At 65.3% G+C, this 18663-nt stretch overlaps 2 protein-coding genes across 5 annotated transcripts; one reads left to right on the plus strand and one right to left on the minus strand.

Annotated features, from left to right (window-relative positions):
- Positions 1 to 6128: 6128 nt before the first annotated feature.
- Positions 6129 to 12491, plus strand: CYP27A1 (cytochrome P450 family 27 subfamily A member 1). Its single transcript, XM_068407296.1, has 9 exons — positions 6129 to 6377; positions 8498 to 8688; positions 8958 to 9157; positions 9241 to 9438; positions 9577 to 9737; positions 10079 to 10245; positions 10521 to 10602; positions 10688 to 10888; positions 10985 to 12491. The coding sequence occupies exons 1-9, from the start codon at positions 6129 to 6131 to the stop codon at positions 11108 to 11110; spliced, it is 1575 nt and encodes a 524-aa protein (XP_068263397.1). The 3' UTR covers positions 11111 to 12491.
- Positions 12366 to 17870, minus strand: PRKAG3 (protein kinase AMP-activated non-catalytic subunit gamma 3). 4 transcript variants are annotated; one of them, XM_068407298.1, is made up of 13 exons: positions 17810 to 17870; positions 16859 to 16898; positions 16322 to 16566; positions 16157 to 16238; positions 16021 to 16079; positions 15677 to 15722; positions 15496 to 15550; positions 15275 to 15401; positions 14994 to 15159; positions 14784 to 14821; positions 14411 to 14557; positions 14230 to 14323; positions 12366 to 12969 (listed from the first exon to the last, which is right to left on the minus strand). In XM_068407298.1, exons 1-13 carry the CDS (start codon positions 17840 to 17842, stop codon positions 12947 to 12949), a joined length of 1155 nt encoding a protein of 384 aa, XP_068263399.1. In that variant the 5' UTR covers positions 17843 to 17870; the 3' UTR covers positions 12366 to 12946. The 4 variants fall into 4 exon arrangements, with proteins under 4 accessions (XP_068263399.1, XP_068263398.1, XP_068263401.1 ...); XM_068407297.1 differs by having other exon boundaries at positions 12366 to 14323; positions 16157 to 16241; XM_068407300.1 differs by lacking the exons at positions 16859 to 16898; positions 17810 to 17870 and having other exon boundaries at positions 12366 to 14323; positions 15677 to 15822; positions 16322 to 16467.
- Positions 17871 to 18663: the final 793 nt, after the last annotated feature.

Raw genomic sequence — 18663 nt, forward strand, 5'->3', positions numbered from 1 at the left:
TGGTCCCCAGGAGATGCTGCTGGCTATGGGCTGGGAAGGCGATGGCTGTTGGGTGACTGAGCAGTGTCAAGAGGTGTTTTGGGGTCCAGCTGCAGGGTGCTGTAATGGGGGAATCATGTCCCCATGTAGCAACATGGCTTTGGGCTTCCCCTGGAGAAGAGGAGACCTCCCTCAGACACCAACCCACACTGCCCCGTGTGACAGCGTCACCAGTGGTCCCCATCCTGCTCTGGGACAAAGCATCCCCCAAGTGCCCCATCCTGCTTGGGGACACAGTCCCCCCATCCTGACCCCCCTCTTCCCCTAAGCTGGTGCCCTGGTGCTGCGCTGAGCTCCGCTCTCACCCCCCACCGCACGGCCCCAAGGGCAGGGATGGAGGTGCCCCACTCCCCCAGCCCCCCTGCCCCACAAGGCTGGGGGGCTCTGGCCGCTGGGAGGGAGCGGACAGGGGGAGGAAGGAACGGGCCTTTCCCGCTGCGGGAAAGCGCAGCGATTTCCAACCCAAACACCCCGGCACTCAGCAGCCGCATACTTTCCCAGCGTCCCTCCCCTCCTTTATTCCCGAGGACATTGGTGATCAAACCCAGGTTGGCCCCATCTCCTGCTCCTGCAGTGAGGTCATCGAGCTGTGTTTGTGACATCCTGGCGTCTCCATGGCAGCGCGCTGTGATGTCATAAGCCCGGGGTTGCGACCTCACGGCAGGAGAAGAATGATCTTATTAAAACAACATGGTCCCCATCCGTGGCCGCTCGTGGCCGGGGGACTCCAGTGAGGGGTAACGGCCAGCAGAGGGGCTGGTGGCAGCCAGGGGGACACTGGGGATGGAGCCCTCCCTGGGGTCATGTCACTGGAGGGAGCTGGTGGTGACACCGGGCGCGATCCAGTGCCCAAAGCAGAGGGCAGTCCCCAGGGCTGAGCTCCCTGACCGATGCAAACACACAAGCCCCGTGGTGCTGGGGTGACAGTGAATCTGGGGACAGCCACGCCAGGGCTCACTGCTTGGGGGTCCCCCAGGCTCGGCCACAGCACTGCCCACCTCCGGGGCCGAGTGTCTGGGGCCTTATCAGGGCGCAGAGCCCTTTCATGTCAGGCCGGCAAGCGGAGCTGACAAGGACCTGTCCCCAGATCAGAGCCGCCCGGCGCTGACAGCGACCGCGGGGCTTGTTGTTAAATTAGACGGGTCCCCCCCCTCCACCCGGCCGACGCTCCCAGCCCCTGCCCTATGGCCGGACACAGCATGGGACATCCCCACCCACGGTGCTCCACATGGCCAGCGTGTCCCACATACACATCTGCACACATGCATGGGCACACATTGTACCCCGAGGAGGGCTGGGCATCACGGGGCACTGACAGGCAGTAATGGATGGATGGAGGGGTGAATGGGAGGATGGACAGATGGATGGGTGGGTGGATAGCTGGATGGATGGGCAGGTGGGTGTGGGGGTGGGTGGGAAGAGTGATGAACGTGCTTGTCGATGGATGGATGGATGGATGGATGGATGGATGGATGGATGGATGGGTGAGTGCACAGGCAGCTCAGTAGATGGATGGAGAGATGGCTGTGAGATAGAAAGATGCATGCAAGTGTTGATGAATGGATGGGTGGATGGATGGATGGATGGGAGAAAGGATAGCCCTAGCACTCCCTAGGGAGTCCCTGTGTCTCTGGACATTGTTGCTCTTTCCCAACAACCTCAGTTTCACGCAGCAGCAGAAAAGGCCTGGCTGTGTCCTGGGAGAGAAGGGAACATCCACGTCCCAAAGGGAGAAAATTTGCCTTTCTCTCTGCACAGCAACTCGAGGGCCTGACCTTGTGCCGCTGCAGCAGTGCACCCTCACTGCTCACACAGGATCTGCTCTCCGCTGTCCAGAGGGGAAACTGAGGCCGGGGGGGACCAGCTTGCAAAAGCTGAAACCACCCTCTCTGGGCAGGCACGGTGCTGTGGCCAGTCCCGCTCCCTCCAGCTCCCCGCAGGTCCGTCTGTCCAGCCACGGGAAGGACACACATTGCTTGGGCTGGGAGCAATGCCTCTGGGAGGGGGTGTCCTTGGGCCCCCATGGGCCGTAAACATGATGTCATGTGGCAGCGTACACAGCCCGCTCTGTGCGCGGGTCCCCAAATGGGCTTCACAAGTTCTGCGTGGGAGGCATCGTCCGTGGCCCACAGCCAAGGGAACTGGAGTCGGGAGATAAGATCAGGTTTGCTTTGGGCTGGAGCAAACAGCCTTTTGCAGGAGGAGTAAGGGACAGGGAGAGCGGCTGGAGCAGGGGGACACTTCCCCACCTCAGAGGGCTTAGCAGGGAGCAAAGGAGGTGGGGGATGCCCCAGCAAAGCCCGGCGCTGGTCTTGTTGGTCCCAGGTCGACTCCCTTTGCACCTACTTGGCTTAGAATAACTCCATAGGCACTTGAAGTCACTAATCAGCCAGGACCACTTGAGAGCAGCCCGGGGCTGCCTCCCGTCTCCCGTGATAACGGGCTGCCAGTCCCCAGCTCGCTCCGGCGTCCAGCTCCCACGTCCTCAGAGAAAGGTCCCAGCCCACCAGGGTCCCACGGGGCACAAAGCAGGGGGAGCCCAGAGCAGAGCTTGCTGCCAGGTGGTGAGCCCCATGTGGTGTGGAAGGGGAACCACCATGCTGGTTGATTTACCTCTTGTTTCAAAAGCTTTGTGCTGTCCTCAAGCCCCTGCCCAGGTCCGATGGGTCAGACAGAGGGAAATGAGGGGATGGGGACCTTTGGAAGAGCAACTAGAGGGTCCCATTTGAACCCTCTACGTGGAAGAAGAGCAGCTGTCTCCAGGTCTGGGATCTGTCCCCATCCCTCTGGATCTCCCCATGTGCCCCCCGTGCAGCGCCACTGGCCCCCAGCATGGCTCATGACTCAGGCCATGACAGTGCAGTGACACACAGCTGGTGTGATGGACCATATCCAGCTAAATGCTGTGGGCTATTTACAGTCCCTGGACCCCGGGCTCAGCCTTCTCACAGCCTGGGCTTTCCTGGGGGTGAGTCAGGGGATGCCCTCCCTTGGGACACCCCGCTTCGCCCCCGGCTGTGGGAGAGCAAATGGGGGTTAGCGGATGCAGCCCTGGGAAAAGTTTCCAGCTCCTGGGTGACACTGCACAAGTCACGTAAAGAAGCTGTCACTCCGTCCCAGCAGCCAGGACCCTCCACGTTGGCGGCAGCACTCCATGAGCTGTGTGTAGTGGATGGGTTGAGGGGCAGAGTAGCGGGGGATTCCCACGGTACCTGTCTCTGCACCGCTGAGGTGAGGCCCAACCTGATGATGCGGCTGCGGGACAAGCAGAGTTGCAGCATCCCTGGGGCAGAGGGACACAGAGGATGGGACCTGCCACTCCCAGCTCCCCATCCCCGTGGATAAACGCAGCATTTTCTCTCCTGCCTCTGCCCCGCTTGTCACCAAGCTGGGACCAGGGCTGGCCCCGCACTGGGGGACTTCCCAGGAGCTGGCGATGCCCCCGGCTCCCCGTGACATCCTCCGGCTGCAGATGTGTCATGGCCTGGCCGCTTCCCTTGGAAGTCCCCGCCGGGAGGCTCGGGGGGGGTCTGACTCACCCGACCCCCCCCGTTCCTGCCCGGCCTCCCCCGCAGCCCCGGCGGCCGGCCCCGGTGGAGCCCCGGCGGAGCCCCGGCCAGTCCCCGCCGCTGCCGCCCGCGGTCCGAGGGCGGGGAGCACAGCCTAGCGGCGGCACCGGGAAGGAGCCGGGCTGCCGGTGCCCCGCCCCGGCCGGGCTGCGGGGACAGCGGGGACCCCCCGGGGAGCCGCCGCGGTGGTAAAGGCTGCCCTTCCACAGGGCCAAGTGCGAGGTCCTGCAGCCGGGTCGGGACAACCCTGGTACCGGTACAGGCTGCGGGATGGGTGGGTGGATGGATGGATGGATGGATGGAGGGATGGATGGAGAGCAGCCCTGCGGAAGAAGGACTTGGGGATACTGATGGATGAAAAATAGTACACGAGCTGGCAATGTGCACTTGCAGCCTAGAAAGCTGGACTGCAAAACAAGAAGCATGGCCAGCAGGTCAAGAGAGGCGATGCTCCCCCTCCATTCCCCTCTCGTGACACCCCATCTGCAGCACTGCATCCAGCTCTGGAGTCCTCAGTACAAGAGAGTCATGGACCTGTTGGAGCGGGTCTGGAGGAGGGCCACAAAAATGATCAGAGGGCTGGAGCACCTGTCCTATGAAGAAAAGGTGAGAGAGTTGGGGCTGTTCAGCCTGGAGAAGACTCTGGGAGACCTTATTGCAGCCTTCCAGTATATAAAGGGGTTTATAAGAAAGATGGAGAGTGACTTTTTACCAGGGCCTGTAGTTTTTTACGTTTTTGCAAGGGGCAACAGTTTTAAACTGAAAGAGGCAGCAGGGTCCCACTCCCCCGCAAGGGAAAATGCAGCCACAGCAGGCTGGGAGCAGCTGAGGTGTCCCCAGTCACGGGGAGCAAGGGCTGCAGGGTGGCAGGGTGCCAGGCTGGCAAGCCCCGAGCAGGGCCAGGGCCTGGGGTGTCCTGCTGTCCCCGACTCTGGGTGTGCCTGGGGCAGGGTGAGCTGCAGAGCTGGCTGTGAACAGCCATGAGATGGCAGCAGGAGCTCACGCTTGGCTGTCGCAGCCCGGGGTGCCTCATGGGTGTCTGCAGGCACAGGGGTGCCCGGATCCTGCGCCACCAGCCCCAGCCCCGTTGACAGGGAGCACATCAGGCACCAGCCTGGAGCCCAGACTAGGACATCCCCCATCCCCCAGTGAGGTAGCACTGAGAGGGAGAACAGCCAGTCATGGGCTGTCCAACCTGGGGACAAAACGTCCTCGTCCAGGACACTGAACCCACCGCTCGATAAGGGTGGTTAATGATCAGTGCTGGGATGTCCCAGGCAGAGGCATGGTGCCACCTGCCCCAGGAGTGACACCTGGGCAGGGCAGTGCCCTGCCGTATGGCCCCAGGACCTGGTGGCAGTATCAGGCTGGCCAGAGGGGACGTGCCCTGCACCCACAGCCCTGGACATCACCGCAGCAGAGCCCTGCTCGTGAACTCAACAGCCTGGCCTGCACCAGGTTGAGGCAGGAGCTGGTGCCATGCTTTCCCTGGCATGAAGACAAACTAAACCTGCCTTTGGCTGGGTTGCCAGCAGCCTCACTGGGCATGCCAAGCTCTCCCCAGCTGGGGTCCCAGCTGGCAGTGCCTGGAGAAAGTGCTGAGAGAGGCCCTGGGACAGCCTGGACCCAGCTCCCCAGGGCACCATCCTGCATCGCAGGAGGACAGGGCAGGGACAGGGCTATGACAGGCAGGGCAGGAGGGCTCAGGCCAGGAGGTCCAGCAGCTCTGAAGAGCAGGCCCAGCAGTGAGCCTGGTGCTGCTGCAGGGTGTGCAGAGTCTGGGATGTGGTACCCAGTGCCAGAGTGCGATGTCGGTGCTGGCACACGGTGCGCGGTGCCCGGTGCAGTGCCCAGTGCCACTGCTAGTGCCTGGTGAGCAGTGCCAGCACCCGCTGCCCATGTGCAATGCCCCGTGTGCAGCACCTGGTGCTGATACTGGTGCCAGTGTCACACACTACACTGTGTCGGGGGTGCTGTACCTACTGTGCCGTGCCAGTGCTGGCTGCCCGCTGCCTGGTGCACGGTGCTGTTGTGGCACCCGGTACCTGGTACATGGCACCAGGTACTGCTGATGCCAGTTCCAAGTACCGAGCACCTGGTGCACAGTGTGTGACGCCGCTGGGCGGCGTCCGGTGCACAGTACTTCGTGTTGCACCCGGTGTGCGGTACCTGGTACCCGGTGTGCCGGTACCCGGTATGCTGCAGCCGGTATCCACGGCCCGGTAGCAGGTGTGCAGTGGCTGGCACAAGGTGCCCGGTATGCGCTGCTTGGTGCCCAGTCCCCGCTGCGCAGCAGCTGATACCCCGTACCCAGTGCGCAGCAGCCGGCACCGGGGCCGGTACCCAGTGCGCAGCACCTGGTGCGCGATGCTGAGTTCCCGGTGCGCGGAGCCTGGTGCCGGTGCCGGTACCGGGTTGCCGCCCCTGTGCCGTCCCCCCCCCCGTACCGCCCCCGGTGCCGCCCCCCATCGCCCCCGGTGCTTCCCCGCCCCGCCCCGTCCCGTCCGCTGCCGACGGAGCATGGCGGGCCCGAGCGGCGGGGCCCAGCGGCCGCTGCTGCCGCTGCTCCTGCGCCCCCGCCCGCCGCCGCCGCCGCCGCCGCCGCGCAGCAGCATCCCGGGGCCGCCGCGCAGGACCGGGGGCTCGGCGGCAGCGGCGGCGGGGCCGGCGCGGCTGAAGGGACCGGAGGAGCTACCGGGGCCGGGGTTACTCCGGACTTTCTTCTGGCTCTTTCTGCGGGGCTACCTGCTGCACACGCACCGGCTCCAGGTGCACCGGGGCAGCCCGGCCCGGGGGCTGCGGGGGGCCGGGGCTGCGGGGTGCGCGGGGGCGTGGGGACCCTGCACGGGTGCGTGGGGGTGGGAGGACTGGGACGGGTGCGTGGGGTAGAGAGGCTCCCGGGTGGGCTGCAGGGAGGGTGCTGTGCGTGGGGTGGGGACTTTGCAACGGGGGGAGTGGGTGCGTGCTGGGGGCAGGGTGAGGGGCTCCGGGGAGGGGGGGAGCAGCCTAGAAGTGACGGCAGGGAGTTGACGGGGGGTCGGGGGAGAGGAGGGGCTGGGTGGTGGGGAGCACCCCTGCACCGTGGGGTGATGCTGGGGCCAGAAGCGTGGAGACGGGCCAGCACAGAACCGGGTGGCCCCGGGAGGGTCCTGCCAGCCCACGGCTGCTCCAGCATCCCCGAGCCAGCCAGGCAGCTGAGGGCAAAGGTGCAGGGGTGGCTCACAGGGTCCTGGCATCCCCGTGCAGCCCAAGCTGCCCCGGCTGTGACAAGCTGGAGGGGCTGCGGTTTGGGAGCAGGCGACCAGGCAGGTGTTTGGGCAGATGGTATCTGGGCAGGCAGGGGAGGGACAGGCAGAGGTGTTTATTATCTTCTGTCAACACATCCTCATACGTCGGATGAAGCAAGCGATGGACTTAGCTGGCCGCGAGCCAGGCGGCATCTTCCAGCACCCTGGAGCTCTGACCAGCCGGAGGAGCATGCAGGATCAGGCCTCCCCGGCACCAAAGAGCACTGGGCACGGCTGTTTGGAGAAGGGGCTGTCGCAGGGCAGTGGGGTCTTGGGGAGTGGGCACAGGAGGTCCCTACTGCTCCCTCCTGCCCTTGGGGCTCCGAGCACGGCCCGGCTTTGCGGACAGATGCCCGCATGCTCCAGAGGTGCCTTTCCCTAGATCCCAGCAGCTCCAGCTTCTCTCAGCCCTGCTCTCCGACACCTGTGCCATGTCGGGTCCTGGCTGCCAGCAGATGCCGGTGGGCAGGCTTCAACCCAGGCCACAGCTGCCCGCGGCCCCACGCAGCGTGTTCGCCCGGCGAGCTGCCTGCAGTACTGGGGCGGCCATCCCTCCCCCTCCTTCTGCCACCACACGCGCAAGGAACGTCTCCCCGCGGTGACGAATCCAGCTGAATCCGGGTGCAGGCTGCGATGCAGTCAGTCACCAAGGGAGATTGTACCACATGCATCCCCGCAGCCACGGAGAACGGAGACCAGGGCTTCCCTGCTAGGTCCCCCGCAGCCCCCCGGGCTTGGCCCTGCTCCTCAGGGGCTCTGGCATCCCCAGGCAGGATGGAAACCACCCCTTGGACGTGGCTTTGTGCAGATCCACTTGCAAAGGGCTGCCTGGCTGCCCCCGAGGGAGGCACTCACGGGTCACAGTGCTCCCCAGTGGGGAGGCAGGCATGGCACCCTTGGGTGCAGCTGAGGAGCGGGAAGCTGTGGCCCTCAGAGCCCAGAGCAGGGCTGATGCTGGTGGATGTCCCCTAGCTGACTTGTGAGCCCATGGCCTGAGGGCTATCTCCGGGGTGGCAACCTGCCCTGGGAGCAGCCCAGTCCTGCCACAGCCTGGCGCTGCCCTCCCACCGCTGATCATTAACCACCCTTATCGGGTGGTGGGTTCAAGGACCCATGCGGGGACTGTTGTCCCCAGGATGAGCAGAGCTGGGGTCATGCTGGAAGCAGCAGGCCTTGGACCTGCTGACAGCCACTGCAATGGCCCTGCATCTCGGCAGAGCCCTGTACTTGGCAGTTGTCCCTGTCCCTGCTGTCCCCTCTTGGCCTTGCTTCCCCAAAAGACCCACCAGGCCCTCCGTGCAGCTCTGGGGTGGGTGAGGGATGTGCCAGCCTGTGCCAGGGGTCGGTGCCTGGTGTGCTTAGTGCTGGCAGAGGACGTGTGCCTGGAGACACCAGCCCAAGCCATCTGCAGAGCGCTTCAAGGATGGTGCCAGCTTGGGAGGTCAGAGGCGGGTGCTTGGGCGCAGCTGGTGCTGAGGGGTCCCTGGGATGGGTGCAGAGCATGCTGGACACATGCCGGGCAGTATCGGGGCAGGGAGGGACTGATCCAGCCCCAGTACTGGCCCTGTCCCATTCACCCTGCCATGCTCTGGTGCATCACAGCTGATGTCCAGGCGCATTTATGGCCCTATCTGGAAGTCGACCTTTGGGCATTATGAGAACATCAACATCGGGAGCCCAGTGGTGCTGGAGCAGCTGCTACGGCAGGAGGGCAAGTACCCCATGCGGAGCGACATGGCCCTGTGGAAGGAGCACCGGGACACCCGGCGCCTGCCCTACGGACCCTTCACGGAGTGAGTCCTGCCCTGGCTGCGCTCCGTGGGGCGGTAGGCAGCTCCTGTCCCTTCCTCGGGTGCAGGGCCCGGGTGGCAGCTCGCATTGCTCCCTCTCCTGCAAGCAGCAGGTCTCCCCAAGCAGAAGGGCATGGCCATGGCGGGTGGAAAGACCCCCGGGGTGGTTCCAGCCCGGTGTGGGGAGGATGCACCCAGGGACTGGGAAACTGCTGCCAGCCACTGCCTCTTGCCTGGCCGTGCCCCCAGCACTGAGCCCTGTCCCCGCGCAGGGAAGGGGAGCGCTGGTACCGCCTGCGCCAGGTCCTCAACAAGCGGCTGCTGAAGCCCTCGGAGGCGGTGCTGTACGCGGATGCCATCGGGGAGGTGGTGTCGGACCTGATGGTGCGGCTGCGGGACGAGCGGAGCCGCAGCCCCTCGGGGGTGCTGGTGGAGGATGTGGCCAACCTGCTTTACCGCTTCGCCCTGGAAGGTAGGGGGGTCCTCCCCCTCGCCCCTGCCCTGCCCCGCTCTTCCCATCCCTGCGGGGGTCTGGATGTGGCCTGTCCCCCACAGGGATCTCCTATATCCTCTTCGAGACCCGCATTGGGTGCCTGAAGCAGCAGGTCCCCGCCGAGACCCAGCGCTTCATTGATTCCATCAACCTCATGTTCAAGAACTCTGTCTTCGCCACCGTCCTGCCACGATGGAGCCGCAAGGTGCTGCCTTTCTGGGACCGCTACCTGGACAGCTGGGACACCATCTTTGCCTTCGGTGAGCGGTGACGATGGGGACCCGGCGCGGTGGGATCAGACTCCCTCAGGACCCCCAGAAGCGAGGCAGTCCCCGGCCACGTGTCCTTTTGGCCACCCTTGCTCTGTCAGCGCTGGGTCCCGCTCTGTGTCCCCACAGGCAAGACCCTGATTGACCGAAAGATGGAGGAGCTGGAGGGGCAAGTGGAGCGGGGCAAGGAGGTGTCCGGCTACCTGAGCTACCTGCTGGCCAGCGGCAGGCTCACCCTGGACGAGGTCTACGGCAGCGTGGCTGAGCTGCTGCTGGCTGGCGTGGACACGGTGAGAGCCGGGCAGCTGCTGCCGGGTGATCCCCACTGAGCTCCATGGCGAGGGGAAGCCACGCTTAGCTGTGCTCCCCAGCCCCTGCGAGCTCTGGGCTGGTGGTTGGGGGGCTGATGCCCCACAGGGGCAAACCCTCAGGGATCGGTCAGTACAGACCCTGTCCTCTGCTCTGCTCCCTGCCCTGCTCCCTGCCTCAGTTTCCCCCATGCTCGCTGCCCCTGGCTTCCTTGCGCACTGGAGCAGGGGCTGTCCAGTGCCGTACTGGTGCCATGCTTGGCACAAGGTCACTTGTGTACCGGCCCCATCTCCCTCACTCCCCTCGGTGTCTGCTCCCCCAGACCTCCAACACGCTGTCCTGGGCCCTGTACCACCTCTCCCGGGACCCGGGCATCCAGGAGACCCTGTACCAGGAGCTGAAAGCCGTCGTGCCTGCCAACCGCTTTCCTGGTGCTGAGGATATCCCCAAGATGCCGATGCTTCGGGCCGTTATCAAGGAGACGCTGAGGTACAGCCCAGCCTTGCCCAAGCCCCAGGGTCCCGGTCGCTGGCCCCTTCCCTGGGGGCAGTCCCTTCTCCCCTGTCATCGGGGGATGCACCAGCCAGGCAGGGTGCAGGGCTGGATTTCAGTCCCTCAGGGCCGCATCCATCCACCTCCTCCCTGCAGAGGAGGACGGAGCTGCTGAGCAGCGGGAGATGCTCCCCCTTGTCCTGCCTGTGGCTCTGTCCCTCTGGGGTCCCCAGATGGGTCCTGCTCCCCCACTAACTCTCTCCATATCCCAGGGTCTACCCAGTGGTGCCCACCAACGCCAGGGTCTTCTATGAGAAGGACATTGTCATCGGAGACTACCTCTTCCCCAAGAACGTGAGTGGGGGCTGTGCCATGGGGACCCCCACTGCGCTCAGTGGGGCTGGGCGGGGGTCATTAGCCCCCTCTTCTTGCCCCGCAGACCCTCTTCGTCCTGGCACACTATGCGATGTCCCACGACGAGACCTACTTCCCTGAGCCCGAGCGGTTCCTGCCCCAGCGCTGGCTCCGGGGCCACGGCTCCCCCCACCACCCCTTCAGCTCCATCCCCTTCGGCTACGGGGTCCGTGCCTGCGTCGGCCGCCGCATTGCCGAGCTGGAGATGCACCTGGCCCTCGCCAGGGTGAGTAGGGACCCCCCACCCTGGGTAACTCGCTGCGAGCTGGCATGGGGACCCCAGGGATTCCCCAAGGCGCTGCCACTCCCCTTGTCCCCACAGATCATCCAGGCATTCGAGGTGCGGCCGGACCCCCGCGGCGTGGAGGTGACATCCGTGTCCCGCATCGTCCTGGTGGCCGACAAGCCCATCAACCTGGAGTTCATCGCTCGCCCGGGGGCCCCCTGACTGCACACAAACCCCCCAACCCTGGGTGCCGAGTGGGGATCCCCGCTGCCCCACAAGGTGGGGCAGGAAGGCAAACCCACCCCAGCACCCACCCACTGCCCAGCTTGGGCCAGGGGGGGCTCCCAGCCCAACTATGGGGAAGATGGGGGGGATGAGGGGTGCCCCCAAATCACCCCTGGGGCACTAGTATCCCCCTGCCCCAAATCAGCAGGAGGATTGGGGAACTGCTGTGCCTTTCACACGCCACGAGGGGTTGTGTCTCCCCCATCCCGCGTCCAGCTGGGCTGTGTCGGGGACCTGGGAGCTCTGCCGGGGCGGGGGGAAAGCGGGGAGGGGGCTTGCAGCCGTTTGGTGTCTCCTTTGTCCCGTCCTTGTGTCGCTGTGCGTGGATCTGTGCCTGGAGCCAGGACATCTGGGTCTTCTCTGAACAGCTGACCTTGGCCTCAGCCGCTTCTCTGTGCCTCAGTTTCCCCCCTGCCTCCCAGGGGAGGGTCGAGCGGTGGCAGCGGGGCTTGGGGTTTGTGCCTGGTCCTGAGGGATGGAGCCAGCTCTGGCCCTGGGCAAGCAGAGCAACAACACAGCACTTCCCCTGCGACGGGGAGGAGGGCTGTCACCACCCGGCGCCGGTATCGTGTGCCCTGGCAGGGCCAGCCAGCACAGGAGGGGTGTGGAGCACCCGGGACCTTTCACTATCAGCGGTTATTTCACTGAGATGCTGATATGGGGTCACGGGAATGGGGACAGGACTCGTTCCGGGCAAAGCAGCCAGGGGAGGATCAGCTCAGCTCCCCCTGTCCCCAAGCAGGACGGGGGCTGGTATCCAGGGCCAGGGCGGTAGCCACAGGCAGGGGATGCATTGCCGCTTGCCCAGGCTCCTGGAGGGCTGGGGTACGGGGCACCCTAACAGTGAACCCCCCCTCACCTCCCTGCTGCTTGGGGATCCTGGCTGCACTGAGGGAAGCAGCAGGCAGACACCTTGCTGGCACCGAGGCTGCCGTCCCTGGGGTGTCCCCGAGGGGACCCGCACACCACCACCATGGTGGAGCTGTCAACCACACCCCACGTCCCCGTCCCACTGGCTCTACCCACATGGGCAGAGGTGCCACCCCGTGCCTATGCCACCCTCGCTGGCACCCCAGGCTGGCTCCGCCAGCCTGGGTCCCCCAGCCCTGCCGAGCAGCTAGCACCCCTTCCCCAGCTTGGCTCTCTCCGCAGGAGCCATGCCCAGCTGCTCCCCAGAAAGGCAAGGCAGCAGTTCCTGGAGCAGGCTGCTTTATTACAACAAGGCTGAAGAGACCAGCAAATAAATAAATAAATACCCCCCACCCACCCCAAAATGTGCACAGGGTCCCCAGGCTGTGCCTCTGCCAGGGAGCTCCAGCCCCGTGTGACCCTATAATAAACAAGCCTGTGTGTGCAGCTGAGCCTACATTACGGGGCACCGGGCGCAGCCAGCGGGACCGTGCTGGCTGAGGAGAGCCATGGCCAAAGCTCTCAAATCTGGCGTGGGAATGGGAGCGGGGTGGCCAAGTACCCCTGGGGCCATGCGGGTCCCTGTGCCCATCTGCAGGCCTGGCATGGCTCCTCCGGCACAGTGTCCATCGAGCATCACCGTGCACTCGCTGGCGGGAGGCACCCCGGGCCCCCTTCTCCCTGCTCCCTGCCTTCCCGGGGCCGGCAGGATCAGCTCCCGGACTCAAGACGAGCCCCAGGACCAGGGTGGGTGGGCAGGTCTTCCCCATGGAGAGCCTCCGGGGCTCGGGCCTCCTTCCACGGCCCCAGGGCCACGCAAGAGACCCCCGAGTCGGATGAGATGGCGGCACTTCCCTGGTATCTTCAGAGCGAGGATCGGTCGATGCCTGTGGGGCAAGACGGGGTGCGAGGCCATAACCCCCCCCCGGTGGGCACTGGCGCTGGGCTGGGCACCCTGCAGCACAGCCCTCTGATCCGACCTGGTGTATGGCAGGGTCTTGCCTCCATTCTTGGCTTGGATGCAAGCCCTGGGGGGGTGGTGGCCCGGAGAGGGACATCCTGGTGGCCCCCTGCAGCTCATGACACAGCCAGCCCTGTGGGCACCAGGGATGGGGTGGGCAAAGGCACCTTGATGGGGAAATGGTGGGGGGAAGGTCCCATTTCTGGTGTTGTTTACACACAGCACTCCCAGCCTCCTTCTGTGGGGAGCAACTGGGCACTGCTGGGGGAACTGGTGGGCATGGGGCTGTCCCAAGCCCATTCCTCACCACCACCCCAAAAAAGCATCATCACCTTTGGGAAGCAGCTGGGCACCGGGGCCAGCTCTCCCCCTCTCCAGTTCACCCCTAAATGGGTGCCGCGGTGGGTCCCAGCGCCGTGCCCGCCCATCGCCAGTGAGGACTCACCAGGCCGTGGGTGAGCAGAGCCAGGTCAGAGCAGGCGGCCGGGCAGCACGGTCCCAGCGTGGCCTGGGAGTGAGCCCTGTCCCTGGAGCAAGCAGTTTTGGGGCTGGAGCGGGTGGAAAGCTCTGCCAGCCATGGCCTGTGGGTTGGCCACGCTGTGCACATGGCTAGTGGTGGGCAGCATGTCCGGGGTGTGCGAGTGGAGGCATGTCCCCTCTGTGTCCCCTGGGAATGGCACTGGAGGGGCTCAGGTCTGAGAGGGCTTTGAGGCAAGGTCAAAAAAGGGCTTTTGTCTTGGGGTGCATCACACCCCAAACCCCTCCTCCAGCCCAGGCATCTGCAAAACCTGCATCCCACACCCTGCCTGGTTGGGGGTCTGGGGGTGTCTCCATGGCAGGTGCCCCCATCCTTCCACACAGACACCAGGGATCAGGACTCCAGAAGGGAACCCCTGTGATCCTTGTGTCCCTGGGCACAAGCAGCATCTGGAGTCCTCCTGTCCCCACCTGGGCACCCAGCGCTGCCGAACTGCAGCCCCAGCCTCCTCCACCCCCTGGGGCCGGTTTGGCTGGGGTGGAAGCGGGTGACCCGAGCAAGGAGGTGATGAGGTGCGGGTGACCCAGCAGCAGGGAGGGGACAGGCGCGCAGTGGCAGGGGACGGCGCCTACCTGAAGTGGAGAGAAATGGAGGGTGCAAGTGAAGAAAGATGGAGCATCGCAGGCTAAGAGTTAAGAGCATCGATACCTGCGGGAGTGAGCACAAGGGCCTGGAGGATGTCGGAGAGGGAAACGATGCCCCGCGGGTAACGGTTCTCGTCCACCAGAACCAGGCGATGGACCTGTGGGCACAGGCAGAGCATTGTAGGCAGGTCAGGCAGCGGGCAGGGGGGAGGCTGGTGCTGGTGCAAGGGGCCCCAGCTGCTCACCTGCTCCTTGGTGATGCGGTCGATGATGTCCTCCATGGTTTCGTGGGGGTAGCAGGTGAGGACCCCCTCCAGGCAGGTCGTGCGCTGGCGCAGCGCTTCCCGCACGCTGATGTCCAGGTTGTTGTAGGTCTTCTGGGCTGCCAGGTGCTGCAGGAGAGGTGGCCCCGCTCAGTGCCCCAACGTGTCCTCACCCTGTTGTCCTGACACCAAGGGGGACACCGAGCCCCGACGACACACAGGGCAGACCTGCGCTGGCACGTGCATCGGTACACATGGGGTGGGTTTGCATGGGCACAGGCATGTGTGAGCACCCCACCAGCAGCGTGCAAGGGGCACACTCGTGCCCGGGCGTGCAAACACGCAGGGTACTTACAATGACATCAAACCGGGAGTAGAGGCCGACTACTTGCCCTGCAAGGCAAGACAGCACAGGGGCTGGGGAGGGGGCCCTGGGGACCACCAGCCATGCTCCCCCTGCACCCCGAGAGCCAGGCTGGTGGGAAGGGGGATTTTTGGGTGGGGATGGGGGCTGGAGCCAACAGCAGAAGGAGATGGGGTGGTTGCTGGTCCCCTCCCCAGGTACCAGCATCATTGACGACAGGCAGGGCAGAGACGCGGCGGTCCACGAAGATCTCCAGGGCGGTGTAGACGGGGGCGGTCTCGGGCACGACAGCCACGTCGCGGAAGGTGCCAACACGCAGCTCCTGCACCGTTTTCTTCAGGAAGCGCGGCTTGGGGATGGTGGAGCCCTGTGGCAGGGCAGGGCAGGGCAGGGCTGGGCTGGCACCTACACGCCCCCCCAACACCCTTGTTTGTGCCCCTACACACCCACCGTGTGTGCACACACCCAGCCCCGGCACTCACGAAGATGTGGAGGAACTTGAGGATGCGCTTGTGCGTCAGGATGTGGAGGACGTTGCCCGAGACGGGCTCGATGACAGGCAGGCGGTGGATCTTGTGCTTGATCAGGGAGTAGACTGCATCGAAGAGGCTGCAGGTGACAGGGACACCGTGAGGGGGCATAGGGCTGCATCCCAGGCACACCCCCCCTCGGGGTGTGCTCTTCCCCAGTGAAGCGCTCTCACCTATCACTCGGGGAGATGTAGACCAGCGGCTTGAAGGAGCCCTGCAGATATACCTCTGCCAAGGGAGAGAGGTGGGAAAGGGGGTCCCCCAGCCCCCTCATGCAGCTCCATACCCCCCGGAGCCCACCTCCATGCCCAGCACAACATGCCCAGCCACCCCTATCACCCCCCCATTTCTTACCTCTCCACGTCTCAATCTTGTGCTCCTCCACCTCATAGATCTGAACCTGAGGGCACGGAGATGCCCTGGTCACGGTGGCCCCATGGCGGGGGACTGAGGGGACTCTGGGGCATTGCCCTCTTCCCCAGGCATCCCACCCCACTGCCCTAAGTGCAGGGATCACATCCTGGGTGCCAGGCAGAGGGGCATCGAGTGGATGCTGGTCTGGCCCAGAACATCCCCCAGTTATGGTCTAGTGATGAAGAGGGGACCAGGAGAGGGAAGAAGGGACTAGAAGAGGTGGGGACAGCCCCTCCCTGCCCCATGCCTGCCCCGACCCCCTGTGCCCTCCCCACCACACTCACCAGGGGCGAGCGGTAGTAGCGATGGAGGATGTTGATGAAGTCAGTGATGGTGAGCATCCCTGCAGAGACACGGGGGGCTGGCAGCGCTGCCCGCACCCCTCGCTGCCACGCAGGGGAAGGGGCTGCTGGCACTCACCCACAAAGCTCTGCGTCTTGCTGTCCCAGAGCGGGGCGGCACGCACCCCGTTGGCCACCAGTGCCACAAAGGCTTTCTTGATCTGCTGGCAGAGTGGGGAGGGGGTCAGGGGGTGTCCTAGCCCGCTGGCCCCCACCCATCCTTGCTGATCCCCCATTTTGTCACCTCCAGGGAGATGTCGAAGACGACGAGCTTGCAGCTGGTAGGGACAGCATCGTAGCAGCAGTGGCTCCTCATGAAGTGCATGTAGACCTCGGCATCGGGGCTCTGAAACTCACTCTCCAGGCCCAGTGCCAGCCTCTCGTCGCCCAGCGTGAAGGTGACAGGTCTTGGGCTCCTCCGCCTGTCCTGTTCCTCCTCCTCTTCCTCCTCCTCCCCCTCCTCCCTGGGGCACATGGACTCCAGGAACCCTGCAGGCAAACCCACCCCAGCCCTGGCTGGTGAGCTGAGCTGCCAGGTCTCAGCACCCTCCTGCCTGGGTGGAGCGGGGGGATGCTGCGGGAGGGGGTGCTTATCACAGACTCCCCCTGTTCCCCACTCCACAGGGCCAGCACACAGCACTGCAGCTCTCCAACCCCGGGGGGACCAGGAGCTGCTGGGAAGGAGCTGAGGAGCGGAGCAATGAGGGGTATGTGCAGGGTGTGCAGAGGACTGATGCACTCATTGCATGAGTTACGTGCCTAGGTGCTGCCTGCTACCCACCTTCTTCCTCAGGGCGGGCAGCGGCATCCAGCAGAGCCACCTGAGGGGCACACAGCGAGGGGGGGTCAGCAGGAGCCAGCCCGGGCTCTCCCCCACCCATGGCTGCTGCCTGCACCCACTCAGCTGCCCCAGCCCCCCCCAAGCCGGGCAGAGGGAACCATCCTTTCAGGGTGGGGGTGCAGGCTGGGCTCAGCCCCCATCTCCCTGGGGAGCCCCCCCATGCACCCAGGACCCCTGCCCAGAGCCTGCTACCCCCGTGGTGACTCCAGCCCAGGACTCTCAGCTTGTGCCCCGGCTCTGGGGGGACATCGGGGGGTCCTTGGGTCGGGGCAGGGGATGACAGGACCCCCCATCTCCTCTCTGCTGTCAGAGCCCACCGCATCCTGTAGCAGCTCCACACCCATCCTCTCCCTCTCCCAACCCCAAGGTGTAAATCCTGGTCCTGCTTCCTCCCATGCCGGGAGCCCCGCCAGCCACACCTGCCCCCCGGGGACCAGGTCTGTCCCGGGAGACCCTACAATAACAAAGGGGGCAGCCCCAGGCCAGAGGGAGGTGAGCATGGCCAGCCGGCTGACCCCGTGCTCCCCAGTCCCCAGGAGACCCTACCATAACAAAGCGGCACATGCAGCAGGAAGAGCAACCCTGAACCACAAACCCACTGGCAGAGCCAATGTTTACAAGTCACCCTACAACAACAAAGGGGAAGTGGCTGCTCCCTACAGAGCCCAGAGCCAGCCCTGGGAAGGAGGGGACCCTGTGCCAACGGCCCCCAACCCTTCCCAAGGGGCTGGGGACAGCGGGGGCAGGCCAGGCTGCACTCCACGTCCTTGTCCCCACAACTGCCTGGCCATGGGAAGGGGACCGCCAGCTCCCCATGTCCCCCCACCCCAGGGGTGGCCTGTCCCCAAGCGGGGGGCTGTCGGGCGGGCCCCCCACCCGCCCCAGCGGTACCTGGGGTGCAGCGGGGCCGGGGAGTCGCTCCATGCTGACTGCAGGGCTGCGCTGCTATTCTGGGCCCGCGGCTGGCGGGGGCCTGGCAGATAGGGTGTCAGCGAGCAATGCCAGCCATGCCCCCGCCACAGCCGCGGGGGGGGACACCGCTGCCACCACTGCCACCGCCGTGCCCGCAGCCACTGCGCCACCCTGCAACCCCGCAGCAGCCGCGGCCCCAGGGACAAGAGGGAAGGGGTGATGGAGAGATGGCTGGGGGCAGAAAACTGCCCCCCTGCTCCAGGGATCCCCGTCCTCCAGGAGCGGTGCTCAGCACCTGCCAGGATGCGGCCCTGCAGGAGCGGGTGGGGGGCACAGCATCGCCCACTGCCCTGGGGATGCTGGAGGAGGGCTGGACCCGGCCATGGGCTTGGCGACAGCCAGCGTGGCTTAGGACCCTTCATCCCCAGCGCTGCCCCAGCCCTGCCTGCCCCTGCCCCTGCCCGGGTCCTGCTGCGGCTCAGCCACCCCCAGCCACCCTGGGTGTCACAGCGGGGGCAGCCCCTGCCTGCCAGGGAACCTACCTCCTCCCAGGTGTAGTCCAGCTGTCCCCCAGGAGTCAGCCAGCTCCATTTCTATTTCAGGAAGGTTCAAATAACCCCTTGGCCGGCTGTCGTGCCAGCCCGGGAGCAGCCATGGGCGAGCAGGCTGGTGGCTGCAGGGCCGAGGGGACAAAGTGGCTCCGGCTGACTCCCGGGGGACAGCTGGACCCTGGCCAGTGGCGGGGTGCGAGGAGCAAAGCCCCTGTCCCCTGGTGCTACCCCAGGGCAGGGACGAAGACGAGGGATGAGGCAGGGGGCTCACTGCAGGGGACA

The sequence above is a fragment of the Nyctibius grandis genome, chromosome 9 (assembly GCF_013368605.1).
Source record: "Nyctibius grandis isolate bNycGra1 chromosome 9, bNycGra1.pri, whole genome shotgun sequence".
In the NCBI taxonomy this organism is placed as follows: domain Eukaryota; kingdom Metazoa; phylum Chordata; class Aves; order Nyctibiiformes; family Nyctibiidae; genus Nyctibius; species Nyctibius grandis.

Bases quoted from the DNA above. Each gene is read 5' to 3' on its own strand.
- CYP27A1 (XM_068407296.1), top strand. From the start codon at position 6,129: ATGGCGGGCCCGAGCGGCGGGGCCCAGCGGCCGCTGCTGCCGCTGCTC. The intron at 9,158-9,240 runs GTAGGGGGGTCC...TGTCCCCCACAG, and splicing joins TTACCGCTTCGCCCTGGAAG to GGATCTCCTATATCCTCTTC. The intron at 10,603-10,687 runs GTGAGTGGGGGC...CTTGCCCCGCAG, and splicing joins ACTACCTCTTCCCCAAGAAC to ACCCTCTTCGTCCTGGCACA.
- PRKAG3 (XM_068407297.1), bottom strand. From the start codon at position 17,842: ATGGAGCGACTCCCCGGCCCCGCTGCACCCCAG. The intron at 16,242-16,321 runs GTGACAAAATGG...CCACTCTGCCAG, and splicing joins TCTTCGACATCTCCCTGGAG to CAGATCAAGAAAGCCTTTGT. The intron at 15,551-15,676 runs GTAAGAAATGGG...CTCCCTTGGCAG, and splicing joins CAAGATTGAGACGTGGAGAG to AGGTATATCTGCAGGGCTCC.